Source organism: Lycium barbarum, chromosome 11 (assembly GCF_019175385.1).
Source record: "Lycium barbarum isolate Lr01 chromosome 11, ASM1917538v2, whole genome shotgun sequence".
NCBI lineage: Eukaryota > Viridiplantae > Streptophyta > Magnoliopsida > Solanales > Solanaceae > Lycium > Lycium barbarum.
Genome location: NC_083347.1, coordinates 37,842,880 through 37,864,843, shown reverse-complemented (window position 1 = coordinate 37,864,843; position 21,964 = coordinate 37,842,880). Strand labels below are relative to the sequence as shown.

Genomic DNA, 21,964 nt, shown 5'->3' with positions numbered 1-21,964 from the left:
CATTGCATGTTTTGGATAATACAATGAAAAGAAATAATTGTGTGAGGTAGAGAACGCCAAAGCATATTGGCATTAGCTGGTAGTGGTTAAATCTACTTGTTTGACTTGATTGTTTGCTGAAATGGGCTTATGATAGCCATACTTTCCCAATCTTTATGATACCAAGTTATTGTGCATTCAGCACTCCACTTCTCGTCTAAATTATGAAAAGAAACTATCTTTTGGCATTGACTTGATATCATGTAATTACATATTGTACGTATATTCATTCATACTTCATATGATATCACTGGCATGTTTGTTGATGGATCATATGGGATGGCCGTGGTGGCCCTATTGGATATGGTACTAGATGGGGTGATGATCACATCATAGCCTATCGGCTAGATACCCAGTATGATCTGGAGGATCTGGAATTCCGGGTGAGTATATGGACCCTATGAGTCCCTCATGTGTCACGTGAAACCTACTGCAGGAGCGTGTACATACTGGTGCATATTGTCCATTGCATCGCATCACATTTGTATTGCATACCATTCTTATTTGATTGCATTATCATGACTTGACTATTATATGGGTTCTTGAGAAGATCGGCGTTTTATGACTTACTTGATTTTTAGACTTTCTATTCTTATTTGCTTAAGCGATTATGAATTGTTGAATTGGTTATTAATGAAGTGTGGAGGTGAGTATAGGAAGGATCAACCCTCATCATCGCTTAAGTTTAGGGCAGGTCAATGATGCCTGCTAAGTACACGTGTTTTCCCGGACTCACTTTACACTTGCTGCACCTTTTTGTGTGCAGGTTCTACTCCGAGTTCGAGTAGTGGACGAGTTCCTGCCGACCGTTGAGGCATTTCTTTGGAATTATGAGACCTTGTTATTGACTTAAGGGTTATTTTACTTTACTTCCGCTTCTATGTTTTGTCGAAAGACTTTGACTTTTACTTGGGTTCTACGAGTTAGGATAGGTGCCTCAGGACCACTTTGAAATTTTAGGTCGTGACAATGTCCTAACTGTATCATATGAAAACTTTGTGCAGCTTTATCGAGTGTAAATATATGAACTGCTATCTTTATTTTCCCCCCTTTTGACGATATCAAAAAGCAAATGTAGTGCCCAAAATAAAGGTTAAATAGTGCAGAAAACAATAGTTATAAAGCTTGAAATTTTTAGTTTACCCCATCCAGTCTCTGATACCACGTTGAGGCGCCACATAAATCTACTTAAAGGGGAGAGAACCATTCGTTCCGCCACAACAACTCTTGTTGGTCCAAAAATTAAATCTCAAACTTTTTGTTATTCAATATTGAGCAAAGCACATTACTGGTTAGGGGTGTCAAATGGGCGGGTTGGGCTGAAATTGGCCCAATAAAAATGGGCTGAGGTAATAAATGGGTTGGGCTAACATTGGCCCAAAAGTTATTTGGGCTGAATTGGGTTGGGCTGAAATGGACTAAAAATGGGCTGGGTTATGACTCGCCCAACTTGACCCAATTTTTTTGAAGGGTCTATTTTCTAGAAAAATATTTTTTTGAAAAATATTTTCTAGAAATACATTTTTTGCGAAAAATATTTTCTTGAAAATTATTTTTACGGATTTTTTGTGGAAAATATTTTTTAAGAAAACAATTTTCATGGTAAATATTTTGCGAGAAAAACATTTTTCGTGAAAAATATTTCCCTTCATATTGAACACACCACAAACTTATAAGATACATGATACAAGAAAAGTGTATATATTAAACAAATAAACTAAATCTCAAGCAATAAACCCAAATTTAAGTAAATCTTAAAAATGGGCTAGTATTGGACTAAGTTGGAGCTCACTTTAAAATGAGTTATGCTGGGTTGGGCTAAAATCAGCCCAATATAAAATTATCTTAAGCCCAACCCATAAAAATTTGGGCGGATTGGGCGGGTCATCACGGCCAAATTTAACACCCCTGTTACTCCAAATTTGACACCCCTATTACTGGTTGTATTCTTTTCCTTTTTCAGTTTTTCGAAATTTGGTTTATAAAAGAAACCTCACCATTCCATTTCTTCCCATAATTAGCTTCAGAACTCGACAACATCACATAATTCCATTAGTTGAGTTCGATCTGTAATGGCAGAGAAGCCGCAGCCAGTTGAAGTACTATACTGTGGGGTGTGCGGGTTACCAGCTGAGTACTGTGAGTTCGGTGGACCTGACTTTGATAAATGCAAACCCTGGTTGATCCAAAACGCACCCCATCTCTACCCAGATCTCCTCAAAGGTTACTTATGACCCTATGAAAGCCCTGTTTATGATTTTATTTTGTAAGTAGAGTCCATTTTCCTTATCCTTTGGGATTTTGTTTCTTTGTGTCTTTTTGCAGAATCAAACGGAACAGAAACAGATAAAGTGTCTGATAAGCTTCAGTCGACTTCAATCTCTCAAGGTGAAACCCCATTTGTCATTTTAATTATAGACTAGTCATATACCTCGCAAACTTTGTGTAATATGAATATACTCCCTCCGTCCCCAAAATAAGAAAATAAGTGTCATTTTAGCTCTTTTCGCGCCCATTAAGAAAAACAACAAATACAAGAAGATGTTTCTTGAGAATTGAGCACTATTAAGAAGAAGTATTTTCAAAAAATATAAGGGTATAGTTGGAAACAATTACTATATTTTGTCTTGAATTCCTAAAGCGACAATTATTTTGGGATAAAATTTCTTTGCTAGAACAACACTTATTTTGAGACGGAGGGAGTATAATTTAATGAAATGATTTTAGTTAAACTTTCCCCACCTGGTGGGACTATACTGGGTTTGTTGTTGTTGTTGTTGTTGTTGATTTTAGTTAAACTTAGGTGTACTCTTGTTTAGTTTGATTGGCTTCTCTAAATATAGAAGGATGCTTACCAAAGTGAAAGTTATAGGACTGACGATGCTATAAAGTAGTGGACATTGGGCTGCTAAAGTCCAACATATCCACAAGATAAGTGAGCCTAGAGATGCAGATGCTAAGATGGATGTACGGTCATACAAAATTAGATAAGATTAAAAATGATCACATTTGCCAAAAGGTGCAAGTAGCACGAATTGAGGGTAAAATGTGAGAAGGTCGCTTGAGATGGTTTGGACATGTCTTTCGTTGACCCACGGGTGTGAACCGGTTCGTAGGTGTGGAAGTCGAACATTGGTAAGTGAATGTGTTCGAAGGGGATAGGGTAGACCTAACATCACATGGAAGGAAGTTGTCTCGAAAGACCTACAAGTCCTAGGTATCAATGCAGACTTAACTACAGATAAGGCACATTGGAAAGAAACGATCCATGTCGGTGATATCTACTAGTTGAGAATAGATTTTAGACTTGTTAGATAACTTTATTACTATTATTATTATTATTATTATTATTATTATTTATACACATCTATTTAACTTTATTTCACTTTTATTTTCTTTAGTATGATGATGATATGACAACAACAACCCAGTGAAATCTCACAACGTGGGGTCTGGGGAGGGTAGAGTGTGCGCAGACCTTACTCCTACCAAGGTAGGACGACTGTTTCCGAAAGACCCTCGGCTCAATAAAAAACATAAAAAGAGGTCAGATAAGGCTAAGAGATTCAAAGCGATATGGAAATGAAGTAACGCAAGCGACACAGATAACATAGAATAATCAAAGCACAGGAAATAACAGATAATAGCATAAATTAGAGCACAAGAAATTATACTACGATAATGCGACTACTAATAAGACAGGATAATGAGACTATCTACTAGCCTTCTACCCTAATGTGGGTCTTCCAAACCCTCCTATCTAAGGTCATGTCGTCGGTAAGCTGTAACTGCGCCATGTCGTGTCTAATTACCTCTCCCCAATACTTCTTTGGCCTACCCCTACCTCGTCTGAAACCATCCATGGCCAACCTCTCACACCTCCGCACTGGGGCATCTGTGTCTCTCCTCTTCACATGCCCAAACCATCTCAATCTCGCTTCTCGCATCTTGTCTTCCACCGAGGCCACTCCCACCTTGTCCCAAATATCCTCATTCCTAATCCTGTCACTCCTGGTGTGGCCACACATCCATCTCAACATTCTCATCTCAGCAACTTTCATCTTTTGAACGTGAAAAATCTTAACTGGCCAACACTCCGCCCCATACAACATAGTCGGTCTAACCACCACTTTGTAGAACTTGCCCTTAAGTTGTGGTGGCACCTTCTTATCACATAGCACTCCGGAAGCAAGCCTCCATTTCATCCACCCTGCCCCAATACGATGTGTGACATCATCGTCAATTTCCCTGCTGCCTTGCATAATAGACCCAAGATACTTGAAACTACTTTTCTTCTGGATGGCTTGGGTACCAAGCCTCAGTTCCAAGCCAACCTCCTGAGGTGGTTCACTAAACGTACACTCTAAGTACTCTGTCTTGGTCCTACTCAGCTTAAACCTTTTAGACTCCAGAGTTTGTCTCCAATCCTCCAGCTTAGCGTTAACTCCGCTACGAGTCTCGTCGATCGGGACTATGTCATCCGCGAAAAGCATACACCATGGCACCTCACCTTGAATTTGCCACGTCAATCCATCCATCACCAAGGCAAATAAAAACGGACTAAGAGCTGATCCTTGATGCAACCCCATCACAACTGGAAAGTGCTCTGAGTCTCCTCCTACTGTCCTTACCCTGGTTTTGGCTCCCTCATACATGTCCTTGATCACCCTAATGTACGCCACAGGTACACCTTTAGCCTCCAAGCATCTCCATAGGATCTCTCTTGGAACTTTGTCGTAAGCCTTTTCTAGGTCGATGAATACCATGTGTAAGTCCCTCTTCCTCTCCCTATACTGCTCCACCAGTCTCCTCACAAGATGGATGGCTTCTGTAGTTGAGCGTCCCGGCATGAATCCGAACTGATTCTCTGAAATAGACACGCCTTTCCTCGCCCTTATCTCCACCACCCTTTCCCACACTTTCATAGTATGGCTTAGCAGCTTGATACCTCTATAGTTGTTGCAACTCTGGATATCTCCCTTGTTCTTGTATAGAGGGACCCTTACACTCGACCTCCATTCTTCAGGCATCATTGCCGTCTTAAAGATGACATTAAACAACCTAGTCAGCCACTCCAAACCTGTCGGGCCCGCACTCTTCCAAAATTCCCCAGGAATCTCGTCAGGTCCGGTCGCTCCTCCCCTGCGCATCCTACGAACAACACCCTTAACTTCCTCAACCTTAATACTCCTGCAATACCCAAAATCGTGACGCCTTCCTGTATGTTCTAAATCTCCCAACACAATGTCTCTGTCCCCTTCTTCATTTAAGTGTTTGGAGAAGTATGACTGCCATCTCCGTCTAATGAGAGTCTCCTCTACCAATACTTTGCCATGCTCGTCCTTGATGCATTTCACTTGAACCACATCACGTGCCTTTCTCTCCCTCGCCTTGGCTAGCCTGAACAATTTCTGATCCCCTCCTTTCTCTTCTAGTTCAGCATAAAGGCGTTCAAAAGCTGCCGTTTTTGCCGTCGCAACCGCCAACTTCGCCTCCTTCCTCGCCATCTTATAAAGTTCCCTATTCGTCCACTGCTCCACCTCATCCTTGCTTTCTATCAACTTCGCATACGCCACCTTCTTTGCTTCCACCTTCCCTTGAACTTCTCCATTCTACCACCAGTTCCCTTGATGGTGGCCACGACTACCTGTCGAGACCCCCAACACTTCCCTTGCTACTGCCCTAATGCAACTAGCCGTCCTATCCCACATACTTGTCGCATCCCCACTACTATCCCAGGCCCCCATAACCTTCAATTTCTCTCCCATCTCCACGGCACTAGTCGTGGTCAAACTCCCCCATCTGATCCTAGGTCGGTCATCCACGACCCTCTTCTTTCTCGTCATCTTGATCCCTAAATCCATCATCAAGAGCTTATGTCGGGTTGTAAGATAGTCGCTCGGAATGACCTTGCAGTCTTTGCACAGACCTTTATCGTCCTTCCTAAGGAGTAAAAAGTCTATTTGGGTCTTAGCCACTGAACTACAGAAGGTTACCAAGTGCTCCTCCTTCTTTGGGAAACTCGAATTGGCTATCACCAACCCGAAAGCTCTTGCAAAATCCAAAAGTGAGACTCCTCCTCCATTCCTGTCCCCGAAGCCAAAGCCTCCATGCACATCGTCATAACCTCCCGAAATAGGCCCGATGTGCCTATTGAAATCACCTCCCACGAATAACTTCTCAGTAGGCGGTATGCCTCCCACTAGTTCGTCCAAATCCTCCCAAAAGAGCCTCTTCTCCTCCTCGCCTAAGCCCGCTTGCGACGCATATGCACTAATAATGTTCAAAGTGAGCCCTTCAACGACCACTTTAATCGACATCATCCTATCAGTGGCTCTCCTAACCTCTACCACCTGGTCCCTTAAATCACTATCTACTAAAATGCCCACCCTATTTCTATACTTCGACCTATATGAATGAGCTTAAATGAATAAGTGGGCATTCACATAGTGGACCCCATCTTATTTGGGATTGAGGCATAGTTGCTATAGTCTAGGTCTGACAAATGGTTAGGTATGTCGTTGAGTCGTTACCAGTTGTATTCCCTTAGTTTGGACGTTCTTCTCAATCTCTTTTCTGATGCCCCTGTTTTTATAAATTCAATTGGTTTTTTCCTCTTCAGAAGTTGAATCTTTTATTTTTATAATGTCCTATGTGGTGATCATTTTGGTGGAAGGTCTTTGTTTTTTTTTTTTTCATGTCATTGTATAGCCAAAAGAGGCCTGGTTAACAAGAAGTATACACAGAAATCTAATAAAAGAGTTTTTTTGTGTGATCTCCACGAATGAAAGCAGCATAGTCCTATGCTATTATATGATTGATTTCTCTTTGCCTTCATTGGAGTAGTGCTCCGCCATGTTATCCACATAACTTCTTGTGGAGTGATATTTGAAGCTATGTAAGTGGTGCAAGGCCTTCGTTTATTTAGTTTGGTCACAAAGATGTATAGGTTTTCTATGTATCTCTTGTTTGGGAAGGTTCCATTCGAGGTCAAAACCTCCACTTGCTTACAATTGTTAAGTAACTAACATGAAGGTCTTTCCAGAGCAACTCTGTGTAACTAGCACAGTGACCAAAGATGACAACTGCTGCTACATCCTTCTGCAGGGGGGCGTTTGGGTGTGGAGGGGAATTAGTTTGAATTCTGTGAATAGGATTTGATTTCAAAGTTACTACTTCAAATAATGTTTTGGGGCCTTAGGCTGAAAAGTGAAGAGAATGTTACATGTATTGTTTATTTGGCCCAGATTTGCTTTGCCTTCGTGAAATCCAAGAATCCTCATACTAGAAGCTGGTTTCTAGCACTGTAAAGTACTAGAGCTTGTGGGTTGGTTGACTTTTCTGTTGCCTCTTATAGAACGTTCTACTTTCACATTTTCTCTCCACCTATCCCGATAAGTTGTTTTTGCTGTCTCAGAATAAGATATATATATATATATATTGGGATGTAGTTTCATGATACTGTTCTGAAGTCTCTAAGCTCTACGTAATTTAGAAAATGCTTTTGCATATGAATATTCTGATATTGAAGTTCCTAGGTCTTAAGTTATGTAACTGAAAACAGACCCATGTATTTCTTTGAAACAGAAAAGAAGAAGAGATGAAGTTAAAATCTAAGTACCTTTCTGACACACATTTGAAGGGAAAACTGGCAGAGCAAAAAATCTGCGTAATTATTACAGAAGGGATCATCTTCTACTGAATATTGCTCCACAGAATTTCACCTCATTGGAAAAACAATTAGTAGAATCTATGACAAATGTGCACAAATTATGAACTTTAAACAGTGGGTGAGTAGTACTTGTGCCAGGTTTTACATTATATGAAGGCTCAGTTCACCTTCTTAAAAACATTACTTCATATAACCAGCAGTTTTGTTGAGAGGAACTAGGGGAGAATATTTTGGTTTTCTTTGCAACTGCTGCTCAGTTCACCTTCTTAAAAACATTACTTCATATAACCAGCAGTTTTGTTGAGAGGAACTAGGGGAGAATATTGTGGTTTTCTTTGCAACTGCTTAAGTGTTATAGTTTTTGGAGATACTTGGTAATAATGTCAATTTCTTGAATAAAATTTGAAGGCCTGACATTGTCTGTCAAGGTGCAATACAAACCAATAGGTTATAATTTATCTGGTGCTTGGTAAGCTAATGAATGCAATAACACAAAATTTAAAGCATGAAAACATTTTTCCAAATCAACATAAATTTGGTGCGTAAGCTTAATCTTCTAGCTCAAACATTTTTAAATACCTCAGTCACTTTTAAATATATGCCTAGTGTATACGAAATTTGAAAGGTGTGTAAAAAATTTGTACCATCAGGGGTCTGTTTAGTTCATTCGTTCCACTTCAATTCTTACACAGAATCATCTGATTTCAAATTTTGGTTTTGACTTCTAAGGTTTGGCAGTACTTTGGAGTGGTCGGAGAGTTCGTGATTATCTTCTTTCAGAAAAAAGAAAAGAATTATAATGAAACTTGAGCAAAATGAACTGGAAGGTAGTAGGAAGGAGTTAGAAACTTAGGAGGGGTCACCCACCCATAACCATTCCAAATCTTTGATTGAAAAAATAATTAAAAGGGGTCTAACCCTCCCAATCTCCCATAACCATTACAAATTTTTTATTGAAGAGAATTATGGTCATTGCTACCAAGTTGAAGTGGTTTGCTGGAGAAGATAAAACTGCAGCGGATGGAGTTGGGTCGTGAGTTGTGGTTGGGAATCAGTGATTCCCCAAAATTAAGGTGCATGTGAGAGAGAGGGCTAAAAAGAGTGTGATTGAAGATAAAGATGATGGCAGGAGGAGATCGACGGTGAGATCAAAGGATTTTGTTTTAGTAATCCAAATAATTTGTTAGCTGATGTTTTTTCAAGTTGTGAACTCATTAATGAATAATCAATCATGTGTTCTAGGTTTCCTTCAAAACAGGGACAGCATGTTGGGGCCCTTTTCTAAGCTGACTCGGTAGTTTTATGAGTTTTTTCCCAGAACCTCCTTTAGTCACCAAACAACTCTGTCCTTTTTGTTCTTTTTCTCCAACAATTGAGACAAAACAGAACAATCTTGTCAACCGAGCACTACCTAAGTACTAGAGCTTCAAATATGAGAAGCTTTTTTAAAGTAGGCTGGAAGCTTCTTTAAAGCACTGAAGCTGGCAGACCATATTCCCTACATTATAGTGATAAAGGGAGAGGAATTGATATTCATCAGGGGAAAAAAAAAAAAAGAATTGATGCATAGGAATGTAAAGAGACGTCGATTTCCCTTTTGAATATCAAATTTTCGTTCTACAACTTTGAGTTGAAATATTTTTGTTCTCGTTATTGAGCCATGCCTGTTGGTTTATAAATTACCATATTCCATTTATTCTTTTTGTCCCTCTTTGTTCTTTTCCCTTTCTGACCTCCTACTGTATGGTGATAAGATAATCTTTTAATGTATCAGTGTTATCTTTTCCGACGGCCTTTTACTTCTTATTGTGTTTTTGAACATCATAATATTCTGTATCATGTCCAATTTCAAAATAAATATTCTGTTATCATGTCAAGTTTATGCTGGATTGGTTTTCGTAACGGGGCCAATAGTAGTAAATGACCCTTTTCAACAAAGAACTCTAGGATTAAGAGGGTGTTTGGCTAAGCTTATAAGCTGATCAAACTGGCTTATAAGCAGTTTTAGCTTATTTACGCGTTTGGTAAACACTAAAGTACTTAGGGCAGTCCGGTGCACTAAGCTCCCGCTATGCGCAGGGTCCGGGGAAGGGCCGGACCACAAAAGTGCTTATAAGCCAAAATTAGCCAAAAGCCATATGCTGGTCATCCGTAACTTATAGCTTTTCAGCTTATAAGCACTTTTGGTTTGATCAATATTTTACTGTTTTATCCTAAATAGTTTCTCTATTTCTCAAAATATCTTTCCTAAAACAAAATTCCTAACTTCCTCTGTACTTCGTATTCGTCATCACTCCTTTTTTTAACAAGGATATTTTTAAATTATAATTCTTAGCGAACTTTACCCTCCCCAGACCTCACATTGTGGGATTTCACTGGATATGTTGTTGTTGTTGTTGTAATTCTTAGCGAACTTTTTAAGGTATTTTAGTCATTCTGATAAGAGAACAGCTTATCGGCACTTTTATTTTTTGAAAATTGGTAATTTGTATTCCTCAGCATTAAGGATATGTTGGAGACCTCCAAAAAGTTGTCCACAAGGAGCAGTAAGATAAAAACTATTTACATGCTTCCTAAAAAGTCTACCAACTGTTCTGCTCCCTCTACATTTGCTTCTTTACACCAAAAATGAAAATTTGCAATACAGTTCCACTTAATTTTCTGCAGAGTATTAAATTTATCCTCAAAACACCTCCCATTCCTCTCCTTCCAAATTGTCTACCATATGCATGATGGAACTGCTTATCGGCACTTTTATACCAAAGAAATCAACTGCTTATTAGCAGTTTCAACACTTTTATCCGAATACATAACTGCTTATATATAAAATCGGTTTCAGCGCATTATGCTTTTCAACACTTAAAGCTCATCAACTATTTACAATTAGCCAATCCAATTGGGCTCTAATTTTGGAATTCTGTTTAATCTGCCTTTTGAATTTGCATATTAAAATTGAATTTTGTTCTTATCCATCCTCTTTCTTCCTTTCGTTGGATCAGGTTATTCAGCATCTAAACCAGAAGAAGTCAAGCGTCTTCCTGGTGGAAAGATAAAAAAGAAAGTAAGAACTGTCAAATACTTCTTGTTATCTGAAGCGTGGAAATTTCTCTTTTAAGGTTTCTATGGCTCCGTCCCATCCCAATGATAATACAGGACATGGCACAAATTTTTTGTGGTGACTTTCTTGGAAGAATTCCTCCTGTTGATTCCAACAACAGCAGCATACCCAATGTAATCCCACTAGTGGGGTTTGGAGAGGGTAGTGTGTACGCAGACCTTACCCCTACATTGGAAGGTAGAGAGGTTGTTTCCGATAGACCCTCGGCTCAAGGAAAAACATTTCAAGCAGTTCGAGAAAAGGAAATAACTACAACTAAGTAAGACAATAATTGAGGTACAAGAAACAATAAATAGTAACTGAAATCGAATAACAAGGAACTACAAGAGTAATACTCCAATTACTAGTATAAAAGAAACTCTAAGAGACAACACTCTCAACTACCGACTAACGTACTACCCTAGTACGCGTCCTCCACAACTTCCTATCTAAGGTCATATCTGTCTTGTCTAATCACCTCTCCCCAATATTTCTTCTGCCTACATCTACTTCTCCTGAAACCATCTATAGCCAACCTCTCACACTTCCGTACTGGGGCATCCGTGCACCTCCTCTTCACATGCCCGAACCATCTCAGTCTTGCTTCCCGCGTCTTGTTCTCCATCGCGGTCACTCCCACCTTACCCGAATATCTTCATTTCTAATCTTATCTCTCCTAGTATGACCACACATCCATCTCAACATCCACATTTCCGTAACTCTCATCTTCTGAACATGAGCGTTCTTGAGTGGCCAACACTCCGTTCCATACAGAGTCAGTCTAACCACCACTCTGTAGAACTTGCCTTTAAGTTTTGGTAGTACCTTATCACACATGACCCCGGATATGAACCTCCACACCTGCACCAATACGATGTGTGACATCCTCGTCAATCTCCTCGTTACCTGGGATGATAGACCTGAGGTACTTGAAACTTCTTTTCTTTTGGATGGCCTGGGTATCGAGCCTCACTTCCACTCTAGCCTCATGTGTTATGTCACTGAACATGCACTTCAAATATTTTGTCTTGGTCTTGCTCAACCAAAACCTTTAGAAACCTCCAGCTTAGTGATAACTCTGTCATGAGTCTCGTATAAAATTTTGTATTACATATGTGTCAGCTTTATTCCTCAGTTATGTTATTTAGCTTCCTTTGTATGGTTATACTTTGACCAACATATTGTGAATGTGGACGATGCTAATGAAAAAGTTAAGACTTTTGCCATCATGAAAAAATAAGTTGCGATGATGCGTTTATTCTTCATTATGACATTTTCCTGGATGCTATTTTGCCTGGTTGAACATACTTGAAAGCTGGAGCTACTGTGTTTTATAAGGGTTTTTTTCCTTGTCAATGAGAAAAAAGGAAAGCTTGCTCAGGAGGTTGGGGTCAGGATCGACCTTTCTTGTCAGAAGGCAGTGTATAAGGACTAATTAAAGTACTACACTAACTGAAAGCAATAGTGCTTATAAGAATCATTTTTACCCACAAAAATCCCTGTCAGCTAGTATTCAGCAACTGCCAAAGACACTTTCCATAATCAGTTCGCGTTTATAGGTTTAGGCTAGAGTTTCATTGCAGAGATGAAAATCATTAGTACCAAATTAGTGAGTTAAAATTGTTTGACTTAATGTATCGATCTTTTTCAGTCTTCTAAATCAAGCATTTGCTTCTTTCAACCAAAGCTATTAAACCTGGCAGAGAGGGGTCCTCTGTTCTGTAACCCTCGGTGTAAAGATAAAAAACATAGAGTAGGTTTCTTAAAAGAATTCTCATCTCAGATGCTTCAATCGATTTGGCGACTAACTTCAACAATGGAATAATCAGCTAATAAGTACAGGTACGATTTCAGAAGTTTTTGTATGGCAGTATGACTGCAAATCATTTGGCATGATCTAGTTTGCCATACAAATGTAGAACGGCGAGTGACATATCCACAAGTGATCCACAATGTTCCAACTTCCTACAATCAGCCTTTAAATGTGCCCAGGACTAGAGCTCCTGAACTTAGCTACAATTGGTGATAAGTTGTTGAATTATTTTGTAGGACAAGCAAGAAATTATTATTGAAAAGGTGACGCGGAACAAGCGGAAAAGCATCACAACCATCAAAGGCCTCGAACTTTTTGGTAGCAAATACCTATAATTTAATGTATATTATGTTGCAGAATGTGTGTTCTTTCTTTAGATCCTTTTAGATTTCCAAGTTGCTGCAATTCTTAGCTTCGCTAATTTTTTGACATTTAAGGTGTTAAACTAAGCGATGCTTCCAAAAAGCTTGGTAAAAAGTTTGCTACTGGAGCTTCCTTGGTGAAGGTGCGTTGAGTTATGGTTTCTGATTTTCTCTACTACAAGTTTGTTGTATGCCTGACCTGCATTCACCCTTTAGGGACCAACTGAGAAGGAGCAGATTGATGTTCAAGGAGACATAGCTTATGACGTTGTGGACTTTATTACAAAAACCTGGCCCGATGTAATGTTAATTTCTCTCTTATCTTCAGATTTTTGCCTTTAAATGTGTTTTTTGCTGGTTATTTACTAGTATTACAGAATATTATGGCTGATTTTATAGCTGTATTTTTTAACCATCAGAATGAGTCGGTTGTGGAAAAAAGGTAATAAAAATATCACCAGAATGAGTCAAATTTCTTCCTCTTTATCTTAAGAAAGAAAGTCAAATTTCTTCCTCTTTGTCTAAGAAAGAAACTGCAATTGACAGAGATTGCATTCCTCTTGCCAAATATGCGGTCAAGGCAAAAATCTAAAGTATAGAATAAGGCATGATTTCAGTCTACTTGAAATTTAACATTTCTTTGTGTCCCCTCCAGTCTGATAAGAGCTTCACCAGATCTGAAATTTATTCTATACTTTAGATTTTGGTCCATTTCTTACGTCAACAGTACTTTAGTGCCCTCAGAATTTAACCAAATCGGGAAGAAATAATTAAGAGGCTAACCATAACTTCCTCTTTCCTGCTATTTCTATTTTCTGAGCCTGTGGGTGTACTCTTTCTCTAGTACTTTGTTTCATTGAAACTTCACATAGATGGACATGGAATTGTGTGGGAAGTTCCTTATTATTTAGTAGGCCTTTGGACATGTGATTTCATCTCATGAGATGAAATCCCAAATCATCTAAAAAGGCATGATTTGGAATTCAAATTTAAAGTTGACCCATAAGTTTATATTTTGTAAAAATAGATCCATAAGTTGATAGATATATTTACCAACCATTTATATGAAATATTAAAAGATCTACAAGTTGGTAGTATATTTATAACAAATGTATTCTCACCAACCATGTGGGAGGATTATATTAAAGAGTAGTTACACTATAACTATTGATGTTGTAATTTTTAGAAAGGTCTTCTAGTAGCGTATTAATTTTGTTATGAACTATGACTTGCTCATTTGGTAAGATTGTATAAGAATTAGAAAGTTTTTGTGGTTTTCACAACTTGTGGGGTTTTTATGTCTATAAGAAAAAATACAGTTTAAGAAATCCAAATTGCATGTCCAAACAAAACTTTAACTTCAAATCATCATGGTTTCATCTCATGATTTCTTAAGATGTTTTCTTTGTGGTTCTCAGGTTCCAGAATCTGCAATATTCTTTATAGAAGATGGAAAAAAGGTTCCCGCTGCATAAACTTAGGAGATTCTTTGTTCTTGTTTGCAGCAAGGTGTTTTATTAATGTGATGCTCATATGAATACATAAAATTTTGGAATGAGAGTTTGTATTGGAGCTATTGATGCTCCTATCCCGTCGAACCCTTTTCCCTACAGCAACTAAGGGAACCCAAAAACAGAATGAGTTTTTGCAGTTTAGATATGGTTTGGTTTGCAGCATATCTGCTTGTACAGTTGCTGCAGTACTATTTTATTTCTGAAATTTGGTATTATACTGTATTTAGTGATAGTTTGTCTCTTATTATTGAATGATGATAGTATTTATTCTTATATCAATAATTGCGAACTAAATTGGTTATCAGTGAGATGAATAACCCTATAGTAATTGGAGAGAGGAATACTGTAGGAACTATGTAACTTTTGTTTGTGTGGACTAGATTGGTTATCAGTGAGATGAATAACCCTATAGTAATTGGACAGAGGAATACTGTAGGAACTATGTAACTTTTGTTTGTGTGGACGATATTATCTAATCTTAGCCCAAAAAAAAGGAAGTAAGGTTGATAGGGCAAATGGATCCCCCAAAGTTGTAATGTAAAGCAGCTCTTTGCATTATCAATTTGACCCAACTCAAAGTGCATTTATCTGTACTCTGAGTCATAATGAGAGGAAGAAAGAAGAGACACGTGTTCATTTGATTGATGAATCCAAATACGTGTCCACTGTGCTGTAGTCTTTGTGTTGCTACTCTTGAGTAGATGATACGAATCCTTCGTAATACTTCAAACCTTTGACAGAGACACATCAGTGTCACACTAGTTAACAAGGAAATGAAACAATCCAAAAGAAAGAAAGGAAAAAGAAGCATCACTTTGTATTTTGGAATAGACGCAAGAGGGGTCCGTCTCTACAGCAGGACAACATTGTTCCTGGTTGTGGATGGCTGCTCGCCAGCTACACAAAAAAGGAAAAAATCATAGATGGAGCTGTCTTTCAAAACCAATAGGAATATATGTATCTGTTTTTCGTTAAAATCATCATCTTGATTGATTGAACCCCTTACCGACAAATTATGTGATGTGAAGAACTCTGCAATATTTCTTCATTTTGTCATTCTGTTTCTCGACACTTAACCAAATTTGGTTTCTTCCTCTTTGTGTCCATTTTTTAGCGAGTTTGCCCATGCTACTACTTGATTAACCTCCTTAAAGTCTTAAAACTCATGTTTGATTCTTGGCCCGGCCTCCATTAGTATAATTGGAGTCACTAACAAGATGTGTTTTAGACTGAAGGAATTTATGAAATTTAATTACAACAACATACCCAGTGAAATTTCACAAAGTGGGATCTGGGAAGGATAGAGTGCACACAGACCTTATCCTTATCTTGGGAGGTGGAAAGATTGTTTCCGGTAGACCCTAAGGATTTATGAAATTTATTGAGATGAAAAATTGTCTATATTTTAAAGTTGGGAGACAAACTTTGATTTTTTCAAATAAAGTTGGAGGAAAAAACAATTTGAACTTATTCAAGTCTCTATCTATTTACAATTACATAGTTATTTTCACTTTTCCAATAACTACAATAAACATGTGCGCACGAATACCTCAGCTTTCCTCTAATCTCCCCTATTGGGTAGACTTCAAGAGCTCTGGCCAATTTGTAGGATTGCCCTTCGCTGAAGGCGGTCTTTAATTTTTACCCCTCAAAATGGTGGTCTTTAAATTTTACCCTTCAGGTAGAATTTCTGCCTACATAGGCAGAATTTCAGCCGGTGTAAATTCTGCCTTAAGGCCCAAATAGGTAGAATTTGCATGGCAGAAATTCTGCCTGTGTCCATGCAAATTCTGCCTTAAGGCCCAAATAGGCAGAATTTGCATGGCAGATTTGCAAAATTCTGCCTACTTCTGCCTCGCGAAAATTCTGCCTTGTGATTTTTTTATTTTTTTTACTAAGCTGGAGTTCGAACCCACAACCTCAGAGTGTTAGGAGAGGGGCAATACTTAAAGACCACCAATTTGAAGGGCAAAAATTAAAGACTACCCCAAATGAAGGGCAATCCGCGCAAAAAAAAAAAAAATTCTTCGCCTCCCTTTAAAGTCCTACCATCAGATTTCAGAAAATGAAAGTGGTCCCGAATTTCCTTTTGACATCTTGCCTTTGACGACTCAAATTAGTACTAGTTACTTTATTTACGGATTCAGAATATGAAGTTTATGGGTTTTATATTCTAATTCTTTCAGATTTTATATATAAAATTTAAACACAGAGGTGGATTCAAAATTTACAAGTCATGAATTCCCACAGTACACCTCAAGTTAATATATAATAAAACTAGGTTCGCAGTCAAGTATTTATAAATATTTAGTGAATTTTTAATACATAATCAGAGCCTGGGCAAGAATTATTGAGTTCACATGAATCCATAGGTTACAAGCTGAATCCGCCTCTGTTTGTACATATTAAATGAATTTCTTAAAAATAAACATAAGATTTGGACCAAAATTACTGGGTTCTGCCGACCTTCATGGTAAATCTGCCCCCGGAGTGATTTTGCTCAACCCGCATGCTTCATTTGATGATGTACAAGGTTACTTGTCTAATTTTTAAAATTACTAATTCTACTTATTAGTTAATAAGGTTTAATAGTTATCTATATTTATCTTTTAAATGATATAATAATATAAACTATTTTATGTATTTTAATTTAGATTATTATAAAATAGTGTCAAGGTGGAAAAAACAACATGCTCCTGTAAATTAATCTACGAATTAAACTGCTATCAAGATTCATACAAATGCTATGTTATCCAAGAAAGTCTTTAGCATAGCTGTCTACCTCCCCCTCTTCCCAGCACATGTACAGTTTGCATAAATACATGATAGTAGATAAACTTAAACTTGTATATTGTATTAGTATGTATAGAATTATATGCTATTCATGCTCCTTTTACTTTTTAGGAGGGTCACATTTTGCCGTGTTGTTCATTAAGGTTTATATATGCCAAAGCATTTTCAAGACAGTATCCACTTTCCATATCCAACGAATTTTGTTTTATTTTTCAAAACTCTTTTTCTTCATCGCTTTTACGTACTAATGACAATGTAGTGGCATACACAGAATTTTGCTCACACTCCTTGTTGTCACATATTGACTTGTAAGTGAGTCTGAGTCTAGGACAATGTTGGTTCCCTGGCTTTACCTCTCATATATACCAATTTGATATTTACTTCGTATTATTTTCAAATGGTGGCAACCTACTTAATTAGTTTAAAATTAGTTAAATTAAAAGGCGCCATTTGATTAAATTCATGAATTAACCCACTATGAATCTACTACATTTTATTTTTACAAATAAATTTATATAGTATGTCTATTATTTTCTTTAAAAATTACTCCTATTATTTACATGCATAAATTAGGAAAATACTTTGGAAAGTGACGTTGGAAGACTTTTTGCTCAGACATCATGTAAAGCGATATTCACTTGATCTATCTTCAGTTCATTTACAAATGCAGCCTTAATATACTTGAATTGGTGCTGTTGTAAAAATAATGTTACTAAAAGCATAGGCTAAAATAGTGTGGAACTGTGTAACACCGATTCTTCTCCTTTTAACCCAAAAGTAAGCCCGTTAATCGGTTTAACCGGAACCGGACCGGTAACCGGTTAGGGAACCGGCCGGTTTCCGGTTAAAAAACCGGAACCGTTTAACCGGTTTCGGTTTACCGGTTTGAAACTTCAAACCGGAATCAGTCCGGTTCAAAGTCTCCAAAACCTTTTTTTTATTATTTTTTGTATTATATATATATATATATATATATATATATATATATATATATATATATATATATATATATATATATATATATATATATATATATATATATATTATAGTATTTATTAGTATATTGTAGGTATATTTACATATGTTATACAAGTTTATAAGTAAAGTTTAAATATTTACTGACTAACAGGCTAACAGCAAGTCAGCAATACATAATATACGTGTATACATATATATATTAAGTTATATGCTTAAGTTATAGTGTTATACTACATATACCTAAAATATAGTAAGAATATACGTATATATATCAATATACTTAGGTTATATAACTTATATATATATATATATATATATATATATATATATATATATATATATATATATATATATATATGTTTAAGTATACTATATATACTTATAACTTATATATTATAACTTATGTTATTTATAGCTTAATTTTTTTCTAAGTTTATAAATTCGTATATACGTATACATATATATATATATATATATATATATATATACCTAAAATATAGTAAAAATATACTTATATATATATATATCAATATATGTATCAATATACTTAGGTTATATAACTTAATATATATAAATATGTTTAAGTTATATATAACTTATATATATGTTTAAGTTATACTTATAGTATACTATACATTATAAGTATATTCTTAATATATTTTAGTTATTTTTCAAGTATATAACTTTCTAGTTTTTATTTTTAATATGAACACAAGTAAATAGAAGAAAGCTCAATGAGCCATATATTTTATTCATTCTTGGATAACATTTATTTGCAAGTTGTAGTTTTTTTTAACTTGCAAATAATACATGAGTTGTACAGAAATAGTAGAATAATAAAATCACTAATTTTGAATCATTTCGTTAATTTCCCCCATATCATATTCGGTCATGGAAATATCTTCAAAGTCTTTCATTTGGTCCGGTCCACTAGCTATCAAATCTTCAATTTCTTCCTCTTCGCCTTCCTCCGCTTCTAAGTTTTGGTTGCGTCGCTCCGATCTTATCCAATCGCGAATGCACACTAGTACTTGCAAGCTAAAGCCGGATAATGAATGTCTATGGTCTCCAATTTGCTGTCTTCCTTGGCTAAATGCGCTCTCCGAAGCCACGGTTGATACTTGAACCGTAAGGATATCTCGAGCCATTCTTAAAAGTACCGGATAACTTGCCTTGTACTTCTTCCACCATGCTAAGACGTCCAAGTCATCCAGTTCCTTGATATCCACATTTGGCTGCATCAAATAAAAGTTATATTCATCAAAGTTTGCAGTACAAGAAGAAGTTGGCTGTGAATGTAAAACTTTTAAACCCTACAAGCCCTTTTTGCTACTCTGAGAAGTAGTAGGGCGTGGAGCAACGGGTGTAGCACGTTCTTCCAAACTAGAATAATGAGTAAAAAATTTTCTAAACTCATCATCAATAGCGAGTTCGGCTTCAGCTAAAGATGGTTGAACTCCCTCTTCAATTTCTAAAAATGTATAAATTTGACTAACCAAATTTTTAGTATAAGACACTTTTAAACAAGGATTTAAAAGAGAACCCAATATAAATAAAGTTGGGATGGGAAAAAAATACTTCTTAAATTTGATTATCATTTCAAAAATAGCCACTTGATAACCGGGTTTATATTTATACTCTTGTAAAACTCTAGCTATTTCCGCTAAGTAGGCTAAAATTCCGGTTACCGTGGGATAGAATTGTCTAGAAAAAGCAAGAGTTGCATTATAAAAAATTTCTAAGAGTTCAACACATTCTTTAACATCTTCCCAATGCGTAAAAGTTAACCAATCATCACTATTAATATTATATTTGTTGTGAACTTATTGTATAGGAATCCTATACTCATATGCTTGTTGTAGCATAATGTAAGTGTAGTTCCACCTAGTCTCAATTTCTACTTGAATTTTCCTAGGTCTAAGGTTATTTTCCACACAAGCATTCTTAAAATCTCTAATTCTTCCCCTATTAGCATTACAAAAAAGAAACGCAACCGCATCTCTAACTTTTCGAACAGAATCTTCAAAATGCACAAGACCATCTTTAACAATTAAGTTTAAAATGTGACAACTACATCTTACATGAAAAATATTTCTTAGCGGAGGGTTTAGTTTTCTTTTTATAAGACCTATCGTCTTTGTATTATTAGAAGCATTATCTGAAGCAATACAAAATGTTTTTCTATAAATGTTATAAAATCTCATAATAGTAGACATTGAATCCGCTAAAAATTTTCCATCGTGACGACCTTTTCCTTCATCATATAAAAAAGCTATAATTCTTTTTTGCATAACCCAGTTCTCATCAACCCAATGACATGTAATAGCAAAAAAATCTAACTTGTTAAGACTAAGACCCAAATCAGCGGTAAGACAAACATTACAATTTAAAGAATTAAATACATGGCGCAAATAAAATCTATATTTTTTAAACAAATCTATAACATCGGCTCTACAAGTACTTCTAGGAATACCCTCAAATAACGGATTATAACAACGTTAAATGTAAGTAATAAACTCCAAACCCGAGGGAAAGGAAAATGGTAAACAATCATAAGCTACCATTTTAGCTATTATAGCTATTTCTACACGCTCTTTTTTCTTGTCATACTTAAAATTTCTACCGGTTCGTGGGTCTATTGTCATTTGAATACCCCCCACATTTGAACCCGTTTGCTCTCCCCAAAAATCCATATGTTTGCTTTTCATATGACCATTTAGTGTACTCGTTCCACCATCCTTACCAGTTCCTTGCTTAAAACTAAATACTTGTCCACATAGGGTACATGTAGCTGATTGGTTTTCCCTATTCTTAGTCATAAATTTCCAAACTTTAGCTGTTGGCTTACGAGTTCTAGGCGGTTTGTCTTGTGTATGTGATTGTGCAAGACATGTATCTCCTATGGAATTTTCGGGGGGTTGTGTTTCATCATCATCATCATCTTCATTAAAAGTGTCGGTAAAATGTTGTTGCATTGCCTCATGACCTAAAAGTGGATTATTTCCACCAACATCAATACCTAAATTAGGTATTTCTTCCACAAATGTTTCCTCATTAAGCCCACCCCTAACAATACCACTACTACTACCGGCACCACGTCTTAATCTCTTTGACATTATTAAATAGAATTAATTTAAATCACAATCAAATAAATCACAAGAAAATAAATTACAACAAATTAAATTGCTAGAATTAAATTGCGAAAAATAAAGATAGAGTTGGAACGAAGGTACCAAATTGCCGGATTAATTTCCAACAAAGTGAAGGCGGCTAGAATTGCAAATCCACCAAAGCTACTTCGGATTGTTGCAAAATCACCAACTCCACCAACAATATTATAATTGCAAAATTAATAATTGAAAGTTGAAACTATAATAAGACTTTGTAATATTTATTTGAGAGAAATATAAAGTGGCTAATTATTGCAAAGTAACTATAATTGAGAGATTGAGATTTGAGAGAAAGAGAAGAGTGAATTGGTGTGAATTAAAATGAATATGAAGAAGGGTTTATATAGGGGTGGGGGATGGGTTAAAGTGTTAAAAAAAAGTTTGGGGGGTTGGGGGGCCAAAAATTAATTTTATGACCGTTTGGCAACGGCCATTTTTGCAAATGGACCATTGCCAACGGTCCATTAACGGACAAAGGCCCAACGCCCAACGGCTATAATTTTTTTTTTTTATTTCACCGGTTTAA

The 21,964-nt window shown here is 36.5% G+C and overlaps 1 protein-coding gene across 1 annotated transcript; it reads left to right on the top strand.

Moving 5' to 3' along the window:
• Nucleotides 1-1,968: 1,968 nt before the first annotated feature.
• On the top strand, nt 1,969-14,752 carry LOC132617057 (translation machinery-associated protein 22-like). The gene is made up of 7 exons (XM_060331930.1): nt 1,969-2,262; nt 2,365-2,427; nt 10,711-10,772; nt 12,858-12,939; nt 13,059-13,126; nt 13,200-13,283; nt 14,402-14,752. The coding sequence occupies exons 1-7, from the start codon at nt 2,112-2,114 to the stop codon at nt 14,456-14,458; spliced, it is 567 nt and encodes a 188-aa protein (XP_060187913.1). The 5' UTR covers nt 1,969-2,111; the 3' UTR covers nt 14,459-14,752.
• The last annotated feature ends 7,212 nt before the right edge of the window (nt 14,753-21,964 follow it).

Excerpts from the sequence above, each read along its gene's own strand:
- LOC132617057 (XM_060331930.1), top strand. The coding sequence starts at position 2,112 with ATGGCAGAGAAGCCGCAGCCAGTTGAAGTACTATACTGTGGGGTGTGC. Across the intron at positions 2,263-2,364 it reads CTACCCAGATCTCCTCAAAG|AATCAAACGGAACAGAAACA; the intron begins GTTACTTATGAC and ends GTCTTTTTGCAG. Across the intron at positions 10,773-12,857 it reads GTGGAAAGATAAAAAAGAAA|GACAAGCAAGAAATTATTAT; the intron begins GTAAGAACTGTC and ends ATTATTTTGTAG.